This window comes from Phyllopteryx taeniolatus, chromosome 15 (assembly GCF_024500385.1).
Source record: "Phyllopteryx taeniolatus isolate TA_2022b chromosome 15, UOR_Ptae_1.2, whole genome shotgun sequence".
NCBI classification, from domain to species: Eukaryota; Metazoa; Chordata; class Actinopteri; order Syngnathiformes; family Syngnathidae; genus Phyllopteryx; species Phyllopteryx taeniolatus.
The window spans coordinates 8687164-8707365 of record NC_084516.1 but is presented as its reverse complement, the minus strand read 5'-3'; the positions used below and the strand labels follow the sequence as shown (position 1 = coordinate 8707365).

The 20202-nt window shown below is 41.3% G+C and overlaps 1 protein-coding gene across 2 annotated transcripts; it reads right to left on the bottom strand.

The window, feature by feature from the left end:
- Window positions 1–679: 679 nt before the first annotated feature.
- Window positions 680–20079, bottom strand: crkl (v-crk avian sarcoma virus CT10 oncogene homolog-like). Of its 2 annotated transcripts, XM_061799712.1 has the most exons (5): window positions 19373–20079; window positions 18797–19109; window positions 17214–17688; window positions 3029–4307; window positions 2284–2426 (listed from the first exon to the last, which is right to left on the bottom strand). In XM_061799712.1, exons 1-5 carry the CDS (start codon window positions 19383–19385, stop codon window positions 2419–2421), a joined length of 2088 nt encoding a protein of 695 aa, XP_061655696.1. In that variant the 5' UTR covers window positions 19386–20079; the 3' UTR covers window positions 2284–2418. The 2 variants fall into 2 exon arrangements, with proteins under 2 accessions (XP_061655697.1, XP_061655696.1); XM_061799713.1 differs by lacking the exon at window positions 3029–4307 and having other exon boundaries at window positions 680–2426; window positions 19373–20054.
- Between the last annotated feature and the right edge of the window lie 123 nt (window positions 20080–20202).

The following is a 20202-nucleotide window of genomic DNA, read 5'->3' as shown; positions in this document are numbered from 1 at the left end:
CCGCTTTTACTTTATCAGCATTTTGGACCATGAATCACTCAAAGTGGAATTGTCATTGACACAAGCTGACTTTGAAAAGACCCGAAAGGCATTGGAGAATAACATTGTGAATGGAGATGACTTGGACATTTTCTTAATCACAAAAATATTTTCCATTTATAATAGTCCGTTTCACTCATATATGTGTGTGTGTAACCCTAAGCCTCTTTTACACAGAGATCCCACAAAATTGTCATCTGTGCCGTACCAAAATTTCCATAGCATAGCGACCTTTGCTTTTTACACACAACCCAGCCAAGGGTTATCACATATAATTACGTTATGTTATTATTACAATATGTCACCATATTGCCTGTGTGCACTTTCACATAGTGACACAGAATCCGACAGATATTCCGAGTGACAATGTTAGGACTGTGCAACGCCTCTGCGTTTAACTCCTGAGAGCCATTCTTGTTGGTTAGAGAGGTGCTGAAGAAAACAGCAAACGTGCATGACGCTGCCCTTGAAAGGTTTCCCATCTGCCATGTCTGGGTCAGCTGACTCTCTTTTATTAGCACATCATTAAAATTCATTAATTGCTTCCTTTCTCCTGGGCGCAGCCACATAAAAAAAAAAAAAAAACCTGTCATTATATATTGCATGAGCGGCCATGTTGCGCTCAGAAGAACACAAAAGCTTCAACTAGTAGATGTAAATTTTATTTACTTGTTCTGTACATAAAGGGTCAATACCAGCACAGGTGTTAACCATGGGAAACATTAACACGTGTCAATGGTATAAGAAAATAAAAGGCACAATTCTTAATCCTTAAGTAAAAGACAGGCTTTCCTAAGAGTCAGGGGACACAGTAATACTGTTAATGCCATTACAAAACGACTGAGAAGCACGAGAAGTTCACCTCAAGGTGGGTCACTGACAATCGGGGGTGTATTGCTTAATTAGTAGATTGGATCAAGTGCGAAGACCAGGAGGCTGTAAAAGAATAACAATGAAGAAATGAACGACATAAAGCAGCATGTGGCCACAAGTGTCTCCTTGGCCGAGAGGCCTGTTTCCCTTTTGTTGAACAGCATCACTCAATCAGTCACAGCAACTCATCTGACCAAATAAAGAGTAATTTGAACAAAACAATCAAACAAAAAATACATGAAAAAGAGGCAGGTCTTTTTTTCAGCAGATATGTGGGGGGGGGGGGGGGGCTCCTACAGTTAAAATAGAATCAACATTTCCACAACTGACACGAGGCAGCTTGCATAAAGAGATCGGCTGTGCGGGCCCAACATTTAAAGAAAAAAGCTTGTTAAAATCCTAAATAGACAAGGAGGAGTAACATCATTTAAAAAACACACTAAATGCAGTAAATAATGCATTTATCTTTCTCTGAAAAAAAAAGGCATTTATGGACTCATTGGCTTACAGAGACTTGGGAGATGTTTCTCATCTGAACCTCCTCACAGTAGAGGGGTGGGGAACCATTTTCCTACCAGGGGCCATTTTACTTTTCTTGTAATCTGAAGGCCACACTAAATTTCTGAAAATGTGATACAACAATTTGCTAAATGTTTATGATATATTGTGAGCAAGTTTTTTTTTTAAGAATTTGATATGGGCCAGCCAGTATGTTAGGTTCCCCACCACTGCTACAGTTGGAAGTGCAGTCGCAAAGCTCAGCGTCATAAGCTTGCAGCTCATCTCGACGTACAACGTCTGAGCTCGGAGACATGCGAAGACACTCCGCCTACATACATCCTGTCCATTGCGAACTAGACAAATTGTAGTCCAGGTGGCATAAGTCATAAAAAATGACACGTATCTTGTAGATTGGAATTAGCAATGGATGCACATCAACACCATAGGCGGTCATGTATGTGCTTAATTAAGGTAAGACAGACTCGATTGCTTGGAGAAAATATTACATTGCCTCATTGCCCGCCTCCCAACAATTTGTACAAATAATCACAACATACACACACTCAAAACATGTCATGTGGTAAATATACATTAGAGATGAAGTGAAATGGAACCCGGTGTACGAACACTGCTTGTCAGGGGAGTCCACTTTTAGTTTGGATGGATCCAAGGATGTAAACAGTCAAAGCCTTGCAGCAGTTGGCAACAGCAGTGGCAAGAAGAGAGAAAGAGGGAGCGAGGGCGAGCGAGGGGGACGTTTGGGGGGCATTGTCATGGTACAGCCCCAAGCAGGAAAAGCACACAGTGACACTGGGTGGTAGACTGGGGCAGACTCGCGTACAGCTCGGTCCGGGCAAGGAGGTCTACCCTCAGGTCAGTCAGTCGCTCTCGTCCGGGTTCTGGGGGTCTAGGATTTTCACGTGGGTGAATGGGAAGAGACCCCTACGTCCGTTCACCTCTCCCTCCCACTGACCGTTGATATTCATCCGCGTCACCTTGACTAAGTCACCCACCTGAGGAAAGCACAGGGAGAAGAGTGACAGGAGGACACAGGTCAGCCACAACATTCGGACCACTTGCACAATACACTGTGTTCAAAATCAGAATCAGAATCAGAATCATCTTTATTTGCCAAGTATGTCCAAAACACACAAGGAATTTGTCTCCGGTAGTTGGAGCCGCTCTAGTACAACAGACAGTCAATTTACAGAACACTTTGGAGACATAAAGACATTGACAAAAAACAATTGTGCAAAAAGATGCAGAGTCCTCTACCACTTAGAGCAGTTCGAATGACTAATATCGCAATAGTCCGGTGCAATGACCATTGTGCAAATGTTACAGATACTCCTCAATCAGTGTGCAAATGGGGCAGATGCTACTCTGGCATGAGTGGCCAGTATATGCAAATAGTGCAGCATGGCGAGACAACTACAGCGAGTGCACGAGTAATACATAATTGGCCCCACAGAAATGTGACAACGAACTCAAGTCAAAAAATTGCCAGCTTGTTGTAATGGAATTATAGGTTAGCTGTTTAAGAAGTTGATTGCAAGAGGGAAGAAGCTGTTGGAATGTCTACTAGTTCTGGTTTGCATTGATCGGTAGCGCCTACCTGAGGGAAGGAGCTGGAAGAGCTGGTGACCGGGGTGGGGAGGGTCCGAGAGGATTTTGCACGCCCTTGTCTTAGTTCTGGCAGCGTGCAAGTCCTCAAGGGTGGGTAGGGGCGTACCGACAATCCTTTCAGCAGTTTTGATTGTCCGTTGCAGTCGGAGTTTGTCCTTTTTTGTAGCAGCACCAAACCAGACTGTGATGGAAGAACCCAGGACTGATTCGATGACCGCTGTGTAGAACTGTCTCAGCAGCTCCGGTGGCAGGCCGTGCTTTCTCAGAAGCCGCAGGAAGTACATCCTCTGCTGGGCCTTTTTGAGGACGGAGTTGATGTTGGTCGCCCACTTCAGGTCCTGGGAGATTGTAATTCCCAGGAACTTGAAGGTCTCGACGGTTGACACAAGGCAGCTGGACAACGTGAGGGGCAGCTGTGGCGAAGGATGCCTCCTGAAGTCCACGATCATCTCTACAGTCTTGAGCGTGTTCAGCTCCAGGTTGTGTCGGCCGCACCACAGCTCCAGCCGCTCCGCTTCCTGTCGATATGCAGACTCGTCACCGTCCTTGATGAGGCCAATGACAGTGGTGTCATCTGCAAACTTCAGGAGTTTGACAGTCGGGTTCGCTGAGGTGCAGTCGTTCGTGTAGAGAGAGAAGAGCAGCGGAGAGAGGACACAACCTTGGGGCGCCCCAGTGCTGATGCTGCGTGTGGATGAGGTGGCCTCCCCCAGCCTGACCTGCTGTGTCCTGCCCGTCAGAAAGCTGTAAATCCACTGGCAGATGGCAGGTGAGACGCTGAGCTGGAGAAGCTTGGATGAAAGGAGTTCAGGGATGATGGTGTTGAACGCTGAGCTGAAGTCCACGAACAGGATCCTCGCGTAGGTCCCTGCACTGTCGAGGTGTTCTAGGATGAAGTGCAGTCCCATGTTGACTGCATCATCCGCAGATCTGTTCGCTTGGTAGGCAAACTTCAGGGGGTCCAGCAGGGGACCTGTGACACTCTTGAGGTGGTCCAGCACGAGACGTTCAAAGGACTTCATGACCACAGATGTCAAAGCAACAGGCCTGTAGTCATTCAGACCCGAGATTGCAGGTTTCTTGGGGACTGGAATGATGGTGGAGCGTTTGAAACAGGATGGAACTTCGCACATTTCCAGAGATCTGTTGAAGATCTGAGTGAAGACTGGAGCGAGCTGGTCCACGCAGACTTTGAGGCAGGATGGGGACACGTGGTCCGGGCCTGCCGCTTTGTTAATCTTTTGTTGTTTGAAGATGCGTCTCACATCCTGTTCATGGATGGTTAACGCAGAGGTCAGAGGTGTGATTGTGGTCGCGCGTGCGGCCGGGTGGGTGTGTGGTGTGAAACTGTCCTTTTCAATTCTGCAGTAGAAGGTATTCAAGTCGCTGGCTAGTGTGCTATTGTTCTCAGCTTGGGGGGGTCGTCGCTTGTAATTAGTCAGCGATTGTAATGCATGCCAGACTGATTTAGAGTCGTTTGCGCTAAACTTATTTTCCAACTTTGCTGTATAGATCCTCTTTGCAATGTTAATTTCTTTAGTCAGCTGGTTTCTAGCTCGATTATACAGGGCCCTGTCCCCGCTCTGATATGCGTTCTCCTTAGCTTGGCGAAGCTGCTTAAGTTTAGCAGTGAACCACGGCGTATTGTTGGTGAATGTGCGAAATGATTTTGTTGGTACACAGACCTCTTCACAGAAACTAATATAGGATGTGACAGTGTCCGTATATTCATCCAGGCTGATGATATTCATGATAGGCATAATCCTGTTTTTGTTTTCTTATACTGTGCAATCAATTTGACTTGTCGTTTTTTTATCTTCAACTATAGTTACTATAATATTCTTGATTTTTATTGAACAAAATCACCACAATGACAACAGTATTGTCTTGCTACAAAATTTATAAAACAGTGTTTCAAATTACCATGTACAACCATTAAAAAAAACTAGCGAAGAACTCTGAAAATTGACATTTCAGTCTACATAAATAATATTTGCCCATCAAGATAACAATGGAGCACCTATTTCATTGTCACCTTAACTTTCACATCCTTTAGAATTTAAATATATGGATAGTTTCTGCCTCCATTTCATTGAAGGATGCAAGATTTGCCTCCCAGAGTTGTCATTTTGAGAGATAATGCAGTCCACCCTCAAAGATCTTACTTTTAAGGATGCTCCACAGGTTCTCTATAGGGTTGAAGTCAGAGGATGAGTTTTTCCTCCCTTCAAACCCACAGCAGCCACAGCTTTAATGTAATTTTCTGCAGCGTGGAATATCTTGCATAACATGAAGCTTATATGCGTAACACCGTGGAACAAAGTGTATAATGAAATCTAATACAAGAGCTGTATCAAATATTATGCCCTTACAAAGATAGAAATCTTTATTAATTTCTGCTGTCAACAATGCACATTTATTGTGGTTGTCGCTTGCAGTGATGGACAACTGCAATGCATCATACTGACAACTGTTCCTGATATTTTGGACTGTCTCAACTATACAAAATTCTAAGACTTGCGTTTCCATGTTAACTGTCACATGTTAGCAAAATGTGAATTTAGAGCAAATGAGATATGAACTTTTAGTTTTACTAATCAATGCATTTTTTTTGTTCAACCTGTTGTATCCTCTTACTAAAATGTCAAGAAAACATCCCAAGGACAACAAATTGACAAACCTGTGTAAAAGCAATTCCATTATAGCCATGAATGCCAAATAATTGTTAGGTACAGATGAGTGAAACTATCATACAGTTACGATAGTAAATTTAGCATTTTCAAAATCTAATGGAAAAAATAACAACAAATAGGAAAAACAAAGAGAAATGCATGATTGTAGACAACCCAAAAGGTGCACCGGCATATAATGAACCAGGTTCAACAAAACAAGCAGGTTGTAATTGATCATTACTGACCAAATGAATCACTACATTCAATGTGTCCATCAGTTGACTACAATAAAAAGCAGCTCTCTTTTTAACTGCTTCAGCAACTGTATGTAGCAACATGACAAGTGGATGCCATCTTTGTGGAATTTTATTCCCAAAAAAAAAAAACGGAATGAGAACAAACGCCTCTAAAATCCTCCATAAGAAATAAACTCATGGAAAAACAATTGATGACCAATTCTAGTGCCCACATTGCTCTTCTGATGAATAATGTTCAATTTGCGCTACTTGAGTTTTTTTACGGCAAGTAGTGACACAGAAATGTCACTGTAATTATTAGGGGGTCCAGCTTGGAGAACACTTTGGAATGTCGGCCCGTATGAGTTTAATGGGGGATATTGTTGACTAAAACTAAGCTCAGCTAAGGAGCGAAGGAGTTCAGAGTAGCAGATGAAACAAAAAAGATCGCTGTGGGAATCTGTACGATGACGCCAAAGACGACGTAAAATGTGGCTTTTCTGGGTGAGTACTGGCATTCCGTGCCCATTTAGTACAGTATATTCCCTTAAATTCATAGCTACTGTTAATATCCCAAAAGTCAAACATCATTGAGTTTTCAGGCCATAATTGAAAAAACTGACTTTGCTTGTACGTCCTCGTCAAGTAAAACAAAAAACCTAATTCCCTTAAATTATCGGAGTGATCGATTTTGCTTCTGTACCTCAGTAATGTTTGTTTGCATCTTCCACTAACTAAGCATGAAATCCTTTAAAAAACACAACATACAGGGTCGCGTCTACCTCCTCCTCGCTTTCCCGAATGAAGATTGAGCATGAACTAACATAAAATAAGCTACGAGACTATTGGTCTACATTGAACTCATGCAAAAACTACATTATGGGTTTATATATTATTTCCAAATAATATATAAATACCTTCATTATTTTTGTTAAAAAGAAAAAAAGAATACAGGCCATGCATTGAAAAAATTATGAAATTGATTAAGATTTTATGTCAATTTACACTATTTAGGACCTTTAAATGAGCCTCTTCATAAGAAATAGAGTATTCAAGAGCTTTAATTCATTACTGTTTTACTTGTTTTATTTTAAGGTGTTTTTGACCAGATTTTCTATAGGATATATCACACAAAATGTTCCACAAAAGGCCATGCATTGAAAAAATTATGAAATTGATTAACATTACCACAAAAACCTATTTCTTCAAAATCCATCATCCCGTTTTCAAAATTCTTGCTGCCTTGTCCTCATGCTGAAGTGGCCATTCCAACCAGACTTTGCATTTTGGCAAATTTTCACTTTGGTTGAAATGAAAAATTTCTACTGTATGCCAATGTTCAAAGTTGATTGCACCCAAAAACACTTATATATTAAGTACGTCATATGTTAGTTTGAAGAACATTATAGTCTCCTCTGCGGCCCACACTAATCTGAAAAGTATTGCTTAAATCTTCTGAGCAGCTACATATATGAAAGTGACCAATAGTTCCCAATACACTGTGTCCTGCCTTCCAATATTACAGCAACATTTCTACCCCAAAAATAAATAAATAAATAAAACACTTCCAAGATCTAGTGCTACTATCAAACAAACACCCTGAATGTAGTCACAAGTGCGAGTTCAAACAAATAAGAATTGACTTATTGCATTTTGAAAACAGAAGTGGTTTTACCAGATGACTGAGTAGACAACGGGCTTCCGCTTAGATGGTTTCGCGACACTAAGACGACTCCATTCTGGTCCCACCATATGGTCTTCATCAGGATTAGAGTGAACACAGAAGCTCATGTGAAGGCACGCCATTTGTACTTTTGATTTAAATGAGACTTCAAGGACATCAGGCGCTGTCTAACAACAATTCTTTCCGGCACCAAGGAATGACAAGAATGTAGAATCCCAGTGCTTTAGTGGAATGTTCGACTGACGTCTATAAATCATTTATGTTATAAAAAATAAATACAAATCTGAAGAACCACTGTTTAGTTAAATTGCACTCTCTCTGTTCACATTGTATCCTAGACTAGGCTTTACAAGATCAGGATTTTTGGGGCCGATCACCAATCAGTAAGTTTAAAAAAACGATAACCGGTCACCGATGCGATCACAAGATGGAGGAATGTCTATTTAAATGACCTGTTCATTTACTGTATATACGTGTGTACTTAATTGCTCAAAAAATTATATTTACAATCAATAATGTATCTTTGTTCCTCTATTTATGCCAGTGAGGCATAGTGACAGGCATAATAAATGAATGGTCTTGTATTAGATGGCAGGAAGTAAATACAGTAATTAATGTATCCACTTTTTGTGACATTTTTGTTTGTTGGTGTGCCTTGAGATTTTTTAATTGTAAAATATGTTCCTTGCCGCCATGACGTTGGAAATCACTGGTCTAGTCAGATCGTGTATTCTAATCAGTCAGGTAAAACCAACATTACGTGACAGAAATAATGGGTGCTAACTTACTGTAATTAAATTACTTTATTTTTAATTAAATGACTTCACCCACACTGAAACTTTAGAGCATGATTCGACAGAACGGCGGCATGTTTACGTCCTACCATTCGTGGTGCCGCTAGCTTGCTAGGCTACATAACATTTTATTGCCTGCCTGCAAGCCGTATTGTATTAAAAGTACGTGAACATACCTCAAGCAAGGCTTAAACGAACGTCCTCTCCTCTCCTGAGCACCGATGACAACCAACACGTTTCCCCCCATTTTGTTCTTATAATACAACGCCGGCGCGCTCCACTCTTGTTGTCGTCGCCGCGGTAACGAGTGTATCCGGTCGCATTTGAGTTGATAAGATAAAGCCCAATGATCATAAAAAATGGGATGCGGCGGTATCGGAATACAAGATTTTATTGCACTAGTCTGACATAGTGCAATCGTGAAAGAGCAAACTTGTCTTGTAGTCTGATCTGGCATTACGTGTTGTCTGTTCCACACCACCACCATGTTTTTTTTTTGTTTTTTTTAAATAACTTCATTGGCCGTCAGATATTTACAGTACTACGTCAAAAAAACATGCGACAAGGCTAAAAATAAACTAGCCTCTGGATTCCAGTATACTGTGCACGCTGCGACGTGGAGTTAATGTCTTTTGCGGTGCTGACCAATGACGTCATTGATCGGCTCGGCGAATTATGACATCAAAGCCGATCAGCATAAAATGCTAAATATCAGCCGATACAAAATCAGTATAAAGTCTATCCTAGACATTTTGGGGATTTGGGGAAAGCAAAATTAAGAGTGTAGGTGCTCTACCTTGTGGGGAAATAAAACAATTTGGAGCAATTTATGCAACTGTACATAATTTTTCGTAACCTTGAATGTATTTCAGTATCGAGGACCTGCTGTACAATACAATAATGGTAGATAAAGCAGAGAGAGAGAGCAAGAGAGAGAGAGAAAGAGAGATAACGGTGTACATTACCAACATAACGTTAGCCCTGTGTTAGCATCTCTGTTAATTATGAGTAACGTCGAATGTGTGGTTTTGTTTATTACGAAGCTGACAAGTACAGCGTGCAACCATTTGGCAATCATAACGTTACTTACAGGTGCTTTTGCTCAGTGTGGTCACTATAGTATACCGCCATCTGATGATCTGTAAATGGTAAAACTTTGAGTCAAGTAGGTGAAAAACATAGCACATGTGGCCAGAGAGGAATAAGAGTAGGAGTCAGATGAAAGAAATATTTGTTTTCTCTTGAGGTTTCTTAAATTTAGTTTGAACACATTGAATACTTCCAAAACTTGTAGTATTAAGAAGAATTTGTCTTATTCCTAGTCAGCAGGTCTAAGCTCATAAATGCACAGTCATGAACCTAATGTAATGTCACAAAATGTTAAAATGCTCGCTGCTTTAGTGCTGACGCACAAAGGCTGATAATGTTTTGTTTTTTTTTAATTTAAAAAATGCCTCAGCTTTTATGCACAATGTGAATTAAAGAAATACAAACTTGATTATTAGGGCTGGGCCATAATGGAAAAAATACTAATGACGCTAATTTTGATATTGAAATCTCGATTAATAAACACGATTATGCAGTGGTTTCAAAATTATTATTATTAGTAGAAGTAGTAGGTATTCAACTACCAAAACTCAACTTTAAATACAACAAAAGAACAACCAGAACATAAATTAGTAACAAGTAAAATAATATTAAAAAAATAGAATTAAAAATAAAAATGAATACAGCCATGGCTAAAAACATTAACAAGCCTCGAGAGGGAACCCGGCATGTGTTATACCACCTGTCTGCATGTGTTACTATGGCATTTGTGTGTGAATATTCGTTATTTGAAGTAAAATCCCTCTCCTCATCTAATGCTGATGTTTGGTAGCCTGTCAATAGGGTTTTCCATTGACTGTTAGCATTAAGATGGCGATTTCTAAAACGATGTGCGTCTTTTATTTAAATATACAATGTGTGTCATTATTTCTGTTGTGCGTTTAGTTTTAGAGTAAACTCCAACTGGGGTGTCAATAAACAGCTTAAAGCACACTCAGGGAGGGCAGAAGAGCATGTCACATGCTTGCTATACAACCCGCACCGCGGCACATTAATCGTTTTTCTTATATAATGTTTTTATGATCGTTAGAAGCCAAAGTCTAAATCACGATTACATTTTGATTAATCGCCCAGCGCCATGGATTATAAGCAAAAATAGTTTATTCAAATACTCAATTATTCGATAGAATTTTCAGTAGGATAATCAAGTACTAAAATATTCATTTGCTGCAGCCCTACATTCAACTCCCCGGTTATATTGTCGGACTTATATTGTTTAATCAAACCCTTGCTTCGGGTCCCTGTGCAATTAACCTGCAAAAAAAATTGCTCCTCAAAATTAGAATGTTGCTCCTCAACTGAAGCAATGATTTTCAAACATGTTCCTCAAAGAAAGAAAAATATTTTGAGCCTTGTATGTATATAATTGTGTACCAGTGCAAATAAGACAACTAAAGAGTCAGAAAATGAAATTCTAAACCATGCGTGTCTCATATCCAAATGATATTTCAATAGTTTAAAGAAAAAAATTTAATAAAGCAAAATGCTCTAAACGTGCTAATGTACTACTTTGCTAGCTAACTTAAAACCTGAGCAGACTACAAACGAACAATTGTAATTGGGCCTACTATAAGCTGCATTATTCCAAAGAAAAGGATAGAAAGAAATAAGGGTGGGAATTGATAAGTATTTAGCGATTCCGGTTCCATTATCAATTCGACTTCTTATTGCTTCTCATCTCACTGAGTGAGGGAATGAATAATACAAATGGATTTGTAACAAACTCATTTGTATTATTTCATTCTTTGAGGTACCAGGCAGGGATCAAGTGGTTTGTAAGAGCCTCTTTTGATGGAGGTTAATATCGGAGATTTATTGTCACCTCCCTAAAATCCATCTTTGGAAAAACTCCAGTTGTTAGGGCAGAATCAACATGTAACAATATTCACCACACCAGAAAAACACATACTGTGACATTAACCTTCTCCGTAAAATGTCATACGGGTCCCTAAATGGGCTGTAATGAACAACCTAAATTATCGTATTCCATACCAATGTACATCTGCTTAGAGCTGTAAAGCATTGATAGACTTATTTACAGTATATAAACGTGTTCTTTACCACATACTGAAAATCGTATTGTTCTACGGTAGAGAAACCAATGCAATCCGGTGACATTCATTCATCCTTTCCTTTCCACCTTGCTCCATGGGCAGCAAGCATAAAAAGGGAACCTTGACTTAAAGCCGAAAGGACTGCTGCCTGCGTGCTCGCTGTGTCGTCATTATCATCATTATCTAAAACGCAAGCATGAAAAGGAAAAACATTTGCATGTAGCTCGGCTCTATTAATAATAAAAAAATGTTAACGTTGCTTGGAGGGAGACTTCGTCATGGCGTCACTATTTTCTGACTTCAATACTATACCTGCATAAAGTACCTCGATACCAGTACTGAAACAATACCATAGCAAAAATCTAAGCAATCAGTAAAAGTCAAGTCAAGAAGACGAAGCTGAGTTTCCGTGGAAACAAGGCGAGGTGGCCCGAGTTGGAAGACCAACTCGAGCAATAGATTAATGAGCAAAGAACAGCCAGGAGAAGCGTCTCTACAGTCACCATTCAACTGAGGGCAATAAATAATGCTTGCAGAAGAAATGAAAATTGAACATTTTCAAGGAGCTCCATCTTGGTGCTTTCGGGCGAGTTCTGCCACCATATGTGAATGGACTGTGGATGCTTGGGCTAAGGCATCTGCTTTTACTGTTGTTCGAGCTTACGCGAAAGCCGGCATCATTGCTGAACAGGCCTCCGGCAACGAGACTGACTCTCACAATGACGAGAGGGAACCCGGCATGTTTGTTAGAGAACTTGCCCAGCTGTTCATTTCGGATACAGAAGATGAGGACTTGTGGATGAGGATTGATCAAAAAAATAACGAGTACATTGTTAAATACTTCAATAAAGTACAACCGAACTCAGTTTTGCTCCCGCTGCCCTTTTGAAAACATTGTTTTAGCGTGCATGCATGCTACCGTATGTTTTAAGCTACCGTATGTTTTAACATGCCTGCGCCCAATAATACGGTGCGACTTATATATGTGTTACATACAGAAATAGATCCCGTAACTGCGACTGCACCTTTTAATACGGTGCGCCTTATGGTCGTGAAAATATGGTCGCTATTTTCGTTATCATCATTATATTTGTCTAAACAAAGGTACCTTTAGTTGCACCTGGCATTACAAATGAACAGGAAACTAAAGAAACAAGGGGTCTAATATTGTATCCATGACTATATTATTTATTTCTATTTCTATATTTATACATACTTTACTCATACTTAACACTATGTATTTCAAGCTTTAAAGCTTTTTATTCAAGCTTTTAGTGTGCAGTATTCTTGTATTTGACTGCATTTGATTTCTCCCATTGTAAACAAATACATTGTGCACCAACTTGGTTGGGCGGCCAGTTTTTCATTGCGTATGGAGCTACAATACTCAAAAAAGTGGACCTTAATAATAAATGGTTTTCCTTTTGCATTCAGGTGGATTTTTATTGTTCTCGAACTCCCCATTTCGGAGTGGAGCACTCCGAGTTAGGCTTCGATTCAGTTCGCAACCGTGCCAAGTCGTCCCATGCTTTCGATCTCCTGCTGCTAACACTGACTCTCGTGTGCTTTGAATGCTGAGTTTACTAGCAACACAGGAGAATCCAATGCACATAACACTGATTTTGCTCACTTAGCCTGGTGAGCTGCGGACTCTTGAGGTTACATCCCGGTGGCTAATACGTGCAAAATTGTCCGCAGGAGCCAGTCAGCAGTTTGAAGTCATTTGATTCCGGCTCCCACACAGTGACACACATACAACTTGTCGGAAGAAGGGGAGTCATTGGCTGACTGTCTGCTTTTTGGAAACTGGCCTTTAAAACACCGTATGAATTGAGCGCTGTCGCATAAATTATTATTATTTTTTTTTTTAAGTACTTGAAAAAACAAAAACCTGGTACCGTGCCATCTTTGACGTCAAAATACCTCCTTACAGTACTGGTATCTGTACTTGGTGCAACGCTAGTCAAATGCAGGATATAGTTTATGTAGACGTCACGTTACTGTCTTTGAGGTTTTTTGTTTGACGATTAGCAGCGGCGGTAGCATGAGCAATCGCGCCCATATGTAGAAGGTCGAACACACCCCACACCTGGAATTTTATTAGATACCAAATCGCCAAATTTTGTGTTGTGTGCGTATGTCATAGAAGTAACGTACTGTGACACTTAGTGACATCATGCAAAGTATCGTTAACAAGAATCGATAATATTGGCAGTGTACAGTTCGATGAAATTGACAAGTTGGAACTGGTTCTAAGTTGGAACCAGTTCTCAATTCCCACCACTAAATACTAAGATTTATTTGCTAAAATCAATCACTATCATGCCATCATGGAATGACTTAATGGGAAACTAAAACCAAGATGTCAAAACTTTGTTTTATTTTAAATGTGCATTATCTTCTTTATTAGCTGCTGTTTACTTAAATCTAGTAAGTATTTATTTAAAAAAAATACATTTAAAAGATTGCATCTGGATTTGTGTACTCACTTATGGGGACTGCCATATTTAGGTCTTTTCACTCTTGTAAGAGTAAGAATTTGCAAGAATGTGACATGTATTCACCAGTTACATCTTATTATACTGCTTTATTTACTAGGAAAACCATCCATCCATCCACTTTCTACACCGCTTATCCTCACTAGGGTCACGGTTATGCTGGAGCCTATCCCAGCTAACGCTGGGCGAGTGGCAGGGTACACCCTGAAGTGGTTGCTGGCAAATCACACTGCAGCACATATGAACAAACAACCATTCACACTCACCTCCACACCTAAGAGCAATTTAGAGTCTTCAATAAATCTACCATGCATGTTTTTGGGATGTGGGAGGAAACTGGAGTACCTGGAGAAAACCCACGCAGGCAAGGCCGGATTTGTCCTTGCAACTGTGAGGCGGATGTGCTAACCAATCGACCACCGTGCCGCATTAATAAAACCATACAAATCAATAGCAATGACAAACTACATATCGTAGCTCTGAGGCAGAATCCTCGCATCTCTAAAATGACTGCTTCTCAGGAAATAAGAATTTTAAAAACACCATCTTGCTTGAGTTACCAAACACCACATCGTTCGAGTTGGTATTATACCTTATATTGAGATCATATACCGTTGTGCACCAGCATCATCAACAACACCCAAAATCAAGTTTAATCGTTAATTTAATAAACTACAAAATAAAAAAAAAACAAATGGGTAGTTTAATCACATTGTCAACACGGGGTAAGCACCACTCATCCACGGCAGTTTGCGTTTGGGCCGGCCACTCCTCCCGACCAGACAAAAAGCCTTTAATACTTCCTAACGGCTTACAACTGTGGCTATGTCATCTATATATATATATTTAATAAAAGGAAATAAATTGGCATGCATATGCATTTGTGGCTGACATGGGTAGGTGCAACGAAGCATTACAGCGATCAATTTTTAACTTTACAGGTTTACACAAATATATCTAATCTATTTCCACTTGCTATTTTCTAAAAAAAACGGTGGTAGCACATACAATGTATTGTTGCTTTGAAATATTTTGAGTTTAGTACCACTTTAAGCGAGAACAGAGGGGTTATAAATTATTTTAACAGACGCTCAATTAGATATCCAACCTTCACTGATTGATGAAGCCCAAGGCTGTTTATCTTTGTAATTAGTAAGTTTCAACTGTGGCTCCTTGATAGCCACAAAATGATTCCACAAACTCCCCCAAAAAGTGGTCTGTCAGCCAAATTCCAAATTAAGTCATCTTTCACCATTACCATCTATTTGCAGAGCCAGTTAATTGTCCTTGCAAATGCATTATTACCCTCAAATGAAAGACCCCATCCCTGTCCAGGGGTGTACATCCTTTTTTTTCCAAACACCAAACTATTCATAGTATCAAGATGACAGATTGCTAGTAAACATTACATATAAGGTATGTGTACTGTTGTGTCCAACATTCTACAGCATAGGGCTAATGGTGAAACGGATGCCAGTAAAGGCAGGAGATATAGGTGCCACCGGCTGGTGTGGAGCACCTTGGAGCCCCTATGCATGCGTTATGTACACATTATGCATTACATAACAAGTTTCAACATGTAAGCAGCAGTGGAAGCCACTCTGAAAAAGTTAAGAATCCTCTCCTGTGACACACAACAACGCTCATGACAAGGAATTAAACCATTTACGTCTTCTGACTCATCATTTTCGTATTTCGTGGGGTGTTGCATGCAAGAAACTTCATCTGGGTCGCTGCGGTTTATTTTTTTCTTCTAATTTGTAATGTGCAAAAGGATGACATTTTTTTTATTCAAAATATTTTGTTTCCATTTCTTTTGACAATACTGTAATAATACTGATAACCATGATCATTTTGTTCTCTACAATTGTCATGAAATGTTTACAACATTTCATCTCTACTCACACCAAAAGTGCTGCCAGTCTCAAATGACAACCCAGCCTGGGCTACCACTTCAGTGTCAACTGTATCCAGCCAACCCTTGTCGAAAACTTACTTTGCATATGTGGACTTTTCATTACAAAACATTAGTAAAAACGGTCAAATCTTGCCATACTGTTTTTGTGGAGAGCCCCGGAGGCTGAATAAGGTATGCTAGTCTGGTGCAACTCACTTGCTTTCCACATACAAATACTGTACATATTTTACAGGAGTGACTAATAAACATCTTGAATCAAGTACACCTAGCCTTTCTTGGGGATAAGAACTGTTTGCTATTTGCTGAACTGAGCAGGAGTACCTGTACTAAAAATATGGTATTGTTTTATTACCCCCAGTAGCTTGAGTTTGGCTAGCGAAGGGCGTTTGGCTACATTTCCTTGACTGACTATGCGGAAAAAGAGTTTTGTTCAGTGATGCCCTGACTTGTGTCATAGTGGAGGTCTGCATGAATATAGCTCAAGTTCTTGTAGTTTATGTCATGTTCCACTTCTTTAGCCAGCAGAAGAGCATTTCTTCAAGACACGATGGAACCGAATCTATTCCACACAGAATTCTCATCAATCAATTAATCGATTATGCCAAATCCACTCTTGATCATAATCCAGACCATTTTCTGACGATCAAAAGTATAATTCTGCAGCCATTGTGGATGTCTGTACTAAACTAAGCCCCTTTTTAGTCTTGTACTTCAAATCACAAGAGCCAATGTTCATAAAGAGCACTATCATGGAGCATAATACAGCTGCATAGCATATACGAGGTGTCAGAAAAGTTCCAAGACTGCTGTCATGGTGAAACAGTCACGAGTTGTCCTGCCACAACTCTCGCTGCTTCTTGTGCACTAAATGAAGCAAATGGCACAGGATGTCTTTGTAGATGTGCTGGATGATCGTCTGGCTTACAATGAAGGGGCAAACTCATAGTTTGTAGTTTGAGATTGAAATTTATCTTTTGTGAAACCAGTCTTTTGTGAAACCAGTCCAAGTTCTGACACACTTCATTCACTGGTTTCTCCCAAAACAAACTACCAACACACTTGTAACATGTGCTTATTGGTAAATTGTCAGTTGTGATATTACTGTCTATATTCCTACTTCGATTTAATCTCTGATTTAGTCATGAAGTGACTGTTGTCAATAAATACAATTGCACAATGTTGTAATGTACAGAAATTGCAAGTTCTGTTACCTCCAAAGCAAGAGCTGTCTTGTCATAGGCGCAGGGCACTCGTTTCTGGATGGCTTTAGCCATGACAGGTCCGTTCTGCAATGATGGCAGCGGAGTGTTGACTGCTCCGGGAGTGCCCGGAGGCAGTGGCGACGGGGTCTGCGGCTGGGCGTAGGCGTGGACGAGGGTGTGTGAGGGCTCTGGGATGCCGTAGCTGTTGGAGTTGCGGGATCCGAGGGTCGGCTGACCCGGATGGGGCGAGGGTCGTACCAATTTCTCCACGTAGGGAACGGGGATCATACCGACGCGGCCGTCTTTGCTCTTGGCGCTCCACCACTGCTCCTCGGGCTTTTCGAGAATGATGAGAATCTCGCCCTTCTTGAAGGGGAGGTCCTCGGCGTCGCTGCCAGTGAAGTCATACAGAGTCCGAACATACTCCAGGTTCTCTTCTTGGCCGCCCATGGGCTGGATCGGACCGCTCACTGTGCTTGGGTACCTTGGAGATTATAAAACAAAGGAGGGGGACATAATTTGAAATGTAGACAGCCACAAGGTATGCGTGCTTATCTGCAGTAGACTGTATAAATTTGATCTAAGGAAGGGATTCAATTTATATATGAATTTTGGGCCACATTGCCCAGCCCTAACAACCACAATGTACAGGTCATTTGGTTACAATGGAGTTCCATTTCTGCAACAGCGACATAAACCAAATTTATACATGTCTGTCAGTACGCTACGCTAATGCAGTAATAAAGATATAATTACAGTAAATCCGTATGAAAAACACTTCGAGGCCATGAATGTAAAACTGTAAGTACAGTGGAAACTGACAACATACTCCTCTGACGCAGGCAAATTAGTCAATTGAGTGCCACTAGTAACCTTGAAACGCGTAATCCGACCACCCCCAGCAGATATCTCGATTGTCCCACGTCAGTAGTTGAAATATATAACACAAGATGGAGAAGGGAATACAATTTTTGGTCCATGATAATTTGGACCCTCAGAATTTGACAAGAGTTGAGAGTGTTAGCCTTGGCACAATATTATCGGTGATAATACGCCAAAAAGGAAATAAAAAAATGATAACAGGAACTTTTTGCAAAAAGCAGTACTCTATATTAAGGTTTATGCCACGTGTGAATGTTTTTAGTTTCACTATCACAGCTAGTTGGATAATTTAGTTTACAATTAGCTAATGTGGCTTAAAATATTACCTGTACTTCATTTAAAAGGCTTACATTTATGGTTGTCATGGATAGTAATAAAACAAGTCACATGTGCAGATGCTGCACAGCATCCTAATGTCACACGACAATTTCACCTGCACGCTCTTTTATAAACATTTGGGGATTTCTCAAAATTGCATGACTTTTCAGGTGGGGAAATGTCTCAATTATTACATTTCCATTCATTTTGGAGCACTGAGTGTAGTTACAGTGCAGCCATGTTCACCCTTTTCAGATCCGTCTTGATCCTTCATGACATAACAGTCTGCAGTCTCACTGAAAGTAGGTTACTTCTGATAAAAATAGCCAACCTAGATCATGTTGATCTGCAGGCAATCTTACATGGCAGCGTGCGCTTTGTGATTTTCCTACCTGGGAGCTGGTTCTATCAGCGTGGTCGTGTCCAGGTAGTGGATTTTGTAGAACTCCAAGAGGGCAGCCAGGTGCTCAAACTCCTGGTCACCGATCTTAAACCTCTTGCTGGGCAAAGAGTTGATGATATAGTGAGACACTTTGGAGTTCTCGGAAACCGACAGCACGTAGTCCCCCGGGCAGGTGGACGAGTCTCGAACCAGGAACATGCCATGTCGCTGTCCTTGTAACCTATTCTGTGCCTCTTGGCGTGACACGGGTCCAAAATACCAGGCCGAACGATCAGATGAGTCAAAGCGAGCAGTGGACATCTCTGTTTCAAAATAAGTTAAAGTCAGTCTACAGGTGAGAAACAGACTACCTGGGCTGTTAAAAACAAAAACAAAAAACGCAGTCAATCACTGCAAATTAGAGATTGCAGGGTAGGTCGTTCGCCCCTTCTGAGTTGGATGTTGTCGAGCTTCAGAAACCAGCCCAGCAAACAAACAGGTAGCTCCGAGCCAACTTCGGACCACACTGTGGTTCCCGTGGGTAGCAGGCTCGGTCGGAGCGGTCAAGAGAGAAAACCACACTTACGACACATAAACATGAACTGCCGCCAAAGCAACAAATGATCGATGAAGCTTCCCCTTTTGTTTCCTCCTTCCCAGAAGACACCGAAGATTCTCGTCTGGTCAGTTAGCTGCTCCGGTCTGTGTCGGTTCTGAGGAGAAGGAGGAGGAGGAGGAGGACGACGACAACGACGACGAGGTGGAGGGCTGGGGAGAAGTGGTCTCAGTTGTTCGTCTGACAATTCCTCATGTCGGCTGAACGTCGCCGGTGGGAAAAATGACTTAGCATAAGCTCCTCGGCACACGCGTCGCGGAAAGGCCTACTCGAAGCCCCCGTCTCGAGTCGGAGCGGACTTTGGAGGCGGCGAAGGAGAAAGATGGCGGCCCGCCACACGTCTTCTTCACACGAGACAAGATTCTTACACAACAGCGGCTCGGCGCGTGCGCGTGCATGTCAGGCACGTCGCTAATATTCCTACGCGTTGTTTTTCCGTAACACTTGGCTGTTCTTACCGCCCGTCGCCTCTTAACAGGCGCCGAGGAGTGTGAGTACAAAAAAAAAATGGCGACGGGAGGGTAGGTCCCGCTTTCGAACTTCACGTCACAGACGCCCGAAGGGGGCGGTGAGAGGAAGGGGAGAGAGAGAGACGAGGAAGCAGAGAGGAGACGAGAGGGGGTTGGCGAGTGACGCAGCCGGACCGGCCCCTCACCCTCAGCCGGTGTCAGCTGGCGTCAATCAGGTTGCCATGACACAGCAGTGACGTTGCCCATTACAATCAGTCATGTATTGTATATTGGATGAATGAGTAAAAAGCGATGGCCAAGTGCCACCTATAAAAAAAAAAAAAAATACTG